The sequence below is a fragment of the Austrofundulus limnaeus genome, unplaced genomic scaffold (genome assembly GCF_001266775.1).
Source record: "Austrofundulus limnaeus strain Quisiro unplaced genomic scaffold, Austrofundulus_limnaeus-1.0 Scaffold7, whole genome shotgun sequence".
NCBI classification, from domain to species: Eukaryota; Metazoa; Chordata; class Actinopteri; order Cyprinodontiformes; family Rivulidae; genus Austrofundulus; species Austrofundulus limnaeus.
In genome coordinates, this window is record NW_013952409.1 from 3781360 (window position 1) to 3788933 (window position 7574).

Sequence of the window (7574 nt, forward strand, 5' to 3'; positions counted from 1 at the left end):
TGTTTATTTTGTCTGCTTACTTTTAGAAAAAATTATTTGTTTATTTTTTCTGATTGGGCAAAAATAAATAAAAATATTAAAATAAATACAAGCTAGTCTCTCTTATTTTGAAACGCTGCCGGATGTGGGCTTGTGTAAATTCCGTCTCTCTTCCGTTCCGAAGAAAAACAGCTTTTGGAGTAATTTTTCTTCACTGTTCGCTACGTCTGTATAGTATCAGACTGCGGCCATATGTAATCTAACCCCATTCATTCATTTTTAGACTCCACTTTGTTTCCTGTTGTTCGCGCTAAGCTGTGYCTTTAGAAGAGAAAGCAGCGTTTTCCGCTCTGTCGCTCATCGATTCGGACGTTGTCGGTGTATGCCTCGGTGAGAGTCCGTTACAGGCTGGGTGGTGACAGCAAAAATGATCGAGCGACCAGAAACTGCGGTTCCCAGCATCGCTGTAAGTCCATATTTTTCAAGAGACGGATAACTTCTGTTTGTAGGAAGCTAAGATACAATACAATGTGCTCCCTTGCTCTACTTTTTACTGTTTCGGTTGCATTTAGCCTTTTGAATCGTCYTCACACAGCCCCAGTTCAGCATGTTTTGGATGCTTGAAAACAGGCTGAGCAGAAGCTACATTATCATTAGGTATTATCTGAATGTGAGCTGGTTGAACCGAGGCAAGCTTTAGGTTCCGTACAGAACAGCACGTCTAAGGGGGGTTGTGGTCTGGTTTCAATTATAGCTCACTGCAGTAAGAAGATGGGCTGTGAGAAATTCTTTCTTAGACCATGTTAGCAGTGAAAATATGTGACTGCTGTTGTCCCATTTTATTGCTTTGAAGATGTTATTCGCTTTCCTATATGTCAAAACATCATAAACTAAACAGTTCATTAAAAACTATTAATAATGTAGGTTTTTGTTAGCCTTTTGTCTCCTATCGGATGTWTTGAGTCATATTTTTTCAGTTTGCTCTAATCTGTTGACATTTTTCAAATATGTTCTGTTTGGTTCTGATCAATCTCTTTATCTCTTATTTGTTTGCTATTGTTCTGTGTCAGTTTTTGGTAACATTTTATATATTTTTATTAAATTTATTTATTTATTTTTTAAATGCAAGTTCCAATCACTTAGTCTTGCACAAAGACAGCCAGAYCCACATTTCTTAGTGCGCAGATGCTTGTTCCATAAATATAACATGACAACTTCTGTGAAACTGGTCCTGCTGGCCGCAATTCCCAGCAAAGAGAGAAGACAAGACTTTGGCTATCATTATAATGCATCTATGGTCCTTTACCCTTACAGGCCCTTTCAGTAACACCTCCATCAATGTCACTTACTTTTTTTTAGGGCATTTTATTCTGTCACCTGAATTTAGCATTAAGTGATTACTCACCACACTACATGCAACACATTGTTGTCAGTCTGCATCTGTCTGTGATAAAGCCAGAGGTGAATGTCAGTGACTTTCCTCTGCATAAGAAGGCTGTGGTCATTGCACTATGTCCCTAGAGCTGGATAGAAATAGTTTTGTCTTCAGTGCTAAACATAAAAWAAATATTAAGGCAGTTGGTTTTCAAATGAATTCTGCCCTACACTGTTCAGTGATGCAATTTAAGTGAAAATTTCTTATTTAATATGTAAAGCTTAGAAAAAGGAACAACTAATGGAGGTGTTGAGAAGGCCACAGTATCAGCTGCTGAATGCTTGAAGGGGTGTGGGGTGGGGGGTGTCAGTTATCCTGGCAGTTACTATCACCACTGGGTGGACTGGGGGAGGGGTTCGCATGAATGGTATAGACTGACTATCCTCCTTTTTTGTCATCCCCCATTACTTTCCTCTTTTGCCTGCTGCTCTCGGTTTCTAACTTTTCTTTTACAACTTTAAGTTGGAGACAATAATAAGTCAGTTATAAATGGGATTTTTGAAGCTTGCATGACAGAGACAGTGTTTCTGCTCRTGTTCATTAGGGTGTAATAATTGATTTAATTCGCTTACTTGGACAAACATTATTTATGAAGTGCACCATCTGATCCATGCTACCAAACCATCTAACACTGCATTACATACACACCTAGGTGGTGATTGTAGCTAAAGTTAACATTCACAATTTCTTTTCATCTGTCAGAAGACCTACCTGATGGGAACAAAACAGTGCAGCAGCTGGGAAACAAACAGACCATCAAACATGACACCTTATATAACACCCTCAGAGTTAAAATGTGGGTGGATCAAACTTTGRAAGTGCTTCAGGCTTGTTACATCAGCTGTTAACCTGTTTGCACAAGAGTATTGATGAGGTGAATAAATTGGGCCTTTGTTTGCTGCAGTCTTTCTGTTATGTATTCAGTCTTTGTGGAATGTCTCACTTAAGCAGAATGGTGGATTTTTCTCATTTATCAGCTCTGGTTAGTTTATTTTTCAAGAAAGCTCCGCTACAGAACCACAGTTAGCCTTCTTAATGAACAATTCATTATGTTTTACCTGTCCATGGTCAGGAACAGTGATCTCACAACAATGGTAGCTGTTTTGAATGTCGCTGTGTGGTGCTTGATACTGATGATGATGTTGAAAATCAGTCAGTGTAAACATGTTTGCAAAGAGAAGCTACAGTTTGACAGTTTAAATTGTTTTTAATAGTCCCTATCCCTAAACACGTTTTTTAGAAGATAAAGTCCAAAACATTTTGTACAAATAGTTACCAGTCACATTTTAGTTTTGCAACTTGTCACTGTTATCCAAAAGCAATTTTCCCTCTGTTTATTTACTTTTTATCTGACGAACAGTAGATGTGATCTGGGTGCATCAGTTGTGGCGTGACATAAGTCTTGTCTGTCAAACAATCCCAGCCAGCAGTGTTTTAGGTTGCAATCCTTGTCTATCAGCAGGCCTGACACTGCTGCAGTTTTCCATCTGTGCCACGCATGACAGAGCCCGAGRGACCACCGATCAATTGTGTTTGTCTCATGTAGCGTGCAGGACACTGCACAGCAAGTGGTGGGGGGTGTTATCATGACGGCAGGCAGGAAGACAGAGAGATTCAGAGGGAGGAGATGGGCAGCAGAGGAAGAGATGAAGAGATACTTTGGTAGTAAAAAGACAAAGCAGCTGCTTTGAACTAAACTTATACAGTGGATATGGCTGAACATGTAGGACTTTCTTATTATCAAGCTTCACGTTCTGTATTTAGGATTATTTACTGAAAGTCATTTTTCTGTTTTAGTTGTCTGTTTTTGGTTTTGTTTTTGTTTGGTTGGGTTGAGTCCATCTTTCCATCTTTTTCTAACGAAAACTATAATTTCTTCTTTTTCCCCCTCTTCTATTTACCCCAGCTGCACTTAAGTTCAAAGGGGCTCCGTCTCTGTAGGGCAGAAAAAATGCTAATTATAGGTTTTAAAATAGTAGCAAGCTTGTTACATTTCTGTATCTGTTTTCATTTTTTCTTTAGTGTATTTGTTTATACATGTGCATGAAATAGTGGCAACATTTCTGTTTGTGGTTACATGCATCTWTGTGCTCTTTGTGGATGTTTTGAACCATATTTTGAGAAGTTGTGTCCTAATAATTTCTTCATGTCATTTGATAAACAGAAATTGTTTTTGTGTTTACTTTCAGCAGCGAAACCTGGAGGGGTATGTGGGCTTCGCCAATCTCCCCAACCAGGTTTACCGGAAGTCAGTGAAACGAGGATTTGARTTCACGTTAATGGTTGTAGGTAAGTTGGAGAGGTCTCTATCTGAGCCATGAGTGCGAGAAGCAGTGCTTTGTTTGTGTTTGAGGATTAAACCAGAGCATGCACACCTGCCCATCTGTCTGCTTCTGCTCATTTCTGAGCATCACTGTTTTTTGTTTGTATGTTTGTTTTGTTTTTGCGAACTTGAGCAGATTTAAAGCATGTTTGGCATCCAGTTCACTCAGATGCTCAAGACGACAAGTTGACAAGTTAAAAATCAGTTTCTGCAGAGAGGTGATGCTCTTGTGTCCTGGCCTTTAAAACACCTACACTGTGCTCACCGAAGAAGATGAAAATGATTTGTTTAAGATCCGTCTCCCTGTTCTTTGCCTGAGAGGTTTCCTCTAATGGCCCTGGACACATAATAATGCATTTTTGTGTTAAAGATAATTTAACCTGGGATCTGAGCTGCAGGATGTCGGTTCCGGTTTGAATGGAGTCTGATGCAAACTGTGGCTGTGGAGATCACAGCAGCAAGGAAGTGGACAGGGCTGTGGAGAAACTATGGGTTTGGCTGGGTTTGTTGATGTGAAGCAGATACAGCTGTGCTAGTTTAACATATTGACCTGTGCTCTGTGTGAACTGGGGCTTAAAGTAATTAACAGATACAGATTTTRCACAACTAGCCCTGCAGAACTGTTGCATAGATCTGATTTAAAATAGTTGGTTCACTGCACACAAATGTGTTTGGAAATAGATTGAAAAGGCAAAGGGTTACTTTATAATATTTTTTTGTTAAATGAAAAGATTTCTTTCTTTTTGCTTTTGTTTAGATTTACTGTTTTTTATGAAATGTGTTAGATTTATTTTTTTGTACTGTCCTGCTTTTCACATCATCGGTCATACTGCAGACACCTGACTACAGACAGAACTGTTGCATAGATCGTTTTTACTTTGTGAAGTATAAAATACTGCCCGACATTAAACTAGGTTTTGACTTGGTCAGYTGCAGCACCATGCTTTTTTTAAACAAAATAATTTTTGTACTGAACTATTTAGACTTTCAACAAAAAAGTAATCCTTGAGATTCTAGGCTTTTCTGATTCCTCCATATTTGTTTACTTGCACACRTTACAGCCAGACTAATGTAGATCAATCATGTGACTCCAATTTCCACGTGGTTTCTGTGTGGATCAATATTTTTGTATAACTGCTGAAGTAAACTTTTTAACACTGCCCCATGTGTTATAGTTTATGACAACCTTGTTCCATACTTTGCAATGAATAATGAATAGCAGGCTGTGAATCTAGAAGTGTGTATTTTATGGTGACCCCTGAGTCGGTTAGTGAAAGGTGAAAGACACCAACACAAAGAGACATCCAGTCATTTTTGTGTCAGCCTGAGGTTTTAGTTTCCTGTTTGGTAAACAGCCGCTGTGGACGAACAGCAGAGTGATGGCTCTGGTGAGGACTATAGATTGCAGTCATGTACATCCTGTCTCCCATGAGCCGCTTGTCTGTCTTCCCAGATTTTTTTATTTTATTTTTGCTTCCATCTTTATTGAACCTGACTAATCTTAATTTCACACTTATGAAATGTGTGTTCAAAGTTCATTGAAAAGGTTCTCTGCTGAAGTTTGTTTATTGTGTTCCTAAAACATTCCTAATAAGTGACTGAAAACTTTTACTTCTTTGGTTTTGATAGTGTATTGTAGGCACAAGATTGAGCCCTTTAGGAAACTTGAATACACATCTGTTGTAAAGAAATTAGTAAAATAGAGCTGAGTAAACTGAGCTGTTTTGTCTACTCTTATTGTGAAAAGGTTGTTCACTGAAAGTGACAGTGTGGTTTACATCAAACAAGTAAGATTTGCTATTTTTTTTAGAAATTAATTGTGAATTTGCTACATTTAGATTATGACAAAGTTTCCCAAAAAATAAGGTTTGGTTTTGTAGGGCTCGTTTGCTTGGTGATCTTATTACATGACTTCCTGTCCTGGTGGTTAAATAACTTTAAAAATGAATGCTGATATAATTTGCTTGCATTAATATTTACCATTTCAATGTTTGTCTTAATTCTGGATAGCAAGATYGCAAAGCAACAGAAAGCAAAGTTGTTTTTTCCTTAATGTCCAAATAATTACCCCACATGTATAATTTCTGCTTGTCGCTGTTTTCAAATTCCCCACATTCTCCTGGGAATCATTCCAGCAGCGTTCTTGCAACAGTTGGAAAAAAAAGCAGACAATATTTCTGCTCTCCAGAGCAGTTCAGACTGTCTGGGGACAGCATCTGTTTACTGTCTTTATGTTGCTAAAGTGTTCAAGTTGAAAACACTTCTAAATACTTTGGGTGCCTTAAGCACAAAACAGTTTTAGGGCATCAACTTATGTGGGTTTGCGTTCAATCAGGAATGTAGGTCAAAAGCAGGTGACCACCTTACAATTAATAATCCATCACAGAACACAAACAGGACTAAATAAATAAGGTGTTCATGTCATAGAACAATATAAAGTGATGGAGAAACGAGAAAAGAAATACCAGAGTTAGACAGGAGAGCAGATTGTGTTTGATTTGAGGAGCAGCCAGCAGCTGGATATAGCTCCGCTGTACTTGGCTTCCTAGTGAACTGTAAAAACTCGGCTGGCTTCAGAGGCCCAGTATTGTTCTGTGGACCCAACAGATGGTGGAATATGAGAAGGCTCGGTTGGTGCCTGTAGGTCACTCACTCAAATTCCAGCAGTGAAGGGGGGTCTTTAGGTATTTAGGAAAAAGTATGTTAACAACACAATTTACTTTCATTACAAGCCATGAAATAAGAGAGATTATTGGCAAAAACAAGCATTGTTATTCTCATACCTGCTCGTGGTGATTGTTAATCTAAACAGACTGTTGCAATATATTTAAGGACTGATGCTCCTAGATATTTCAGGATATCATATTTTTTAAATAGTGTGTCTGAACCAGCTCTACTTGAACTTTAGAATGTGTTGACTTAGTACAAACAATTAAATTACAGTCATTGTTTAACTTCAGCTCATCTAGACTAGTTTATTTATTTATTTATTTATTTGTTTATTTATTTATTTATTTATTTGAAGTAATCCAATTCTGTGCTATTGACATGCATTTTATAGCTGAGGCTGGCTTCTGGTTTGTATCTTTCCAGCAACAGTTCACACTCTTCTGATTATCTGCAACTTCCAAAAAGAAAAGTYGTGTAATGTTTTTAGAAGTTATGTAATTTTGATCAATTTAGAGTGCAAAATAGAGTATATTGACAAGTGACCGAAAGTCCCAGACTTTTTCCTCTTAAAACCCAGGAACAGAATTTTGTGAAACAAGGAAGCAGCTTTAGTTGAATGTCAATGGATCTCTTGCTATGAAGGAATGCCCTCAGAAATACGTATGTTCTTCTGGTGGGTTTTTCTTCTTCTCCTCCCTCCTTTCGGATCTGATCTGTCGTTTTTCTCTCAGTCTTGCCTCTCTCTGAAGGGGAAGAAAAAGCAGCTTCCTGCTCCTTTTGTCCAGCTGGCAATTTGAATAAAAACTCTTGGAAAGATTAGCAAGATCCTGCGCCAGCACGGAGATCCAAACAGAGCAGAGAGTCAGATCAGAGCTGGGAGGAGACGGGAAGCGATTCCTGCTCCGTGCTGCTTCTGATGTGTAACAAGAGCAGTGTTTAACAGCTCTGTCATGCCTCTGCTTCTGCTCTCCTCAAGCATCTCAGGAGGAGAGCTCGTCAGAAACTTTGTAAGAGACTCACCATGCATTAATTTACTGTTGATATAATGTGATAATAGTGAAACATTTAGGGGTGGGGGTCAAGCAAAGAATTAAGATCCAGATAGTTTAAAGTTTTATCACATGACTTACAGTCAAAATAACATCATTATTATTATTATTATTATTA

General features: G+C 38.3%; 1 protein-coding gene across 2 annotated transcripts in view; it reads left to right on the plus strand.

Moving 5' to 3' along the window:
- Positions 1 to 164: 164 nt before the first annotated feature.
- The window catches only part of LOC106536114 (septin-7), a gene marked incomplete in the record, with an annotated part of 32299 nt that continues 24889 nt past the window's right edge, over positions 165 to 7574 (plus strand). The window contains 2 exon segments of one of the 2 annotated variants that reach the window (XM_014033316.1): positions 165 to 445; positions 3607 to 3703. In XM_014033316.1, coding sequence (XP_013888770.1) covers positions 407 to 445; positions 3607 to 3703 — 136 coding nt within the window. 2 annotated transcript variants of the gene reach the window in all.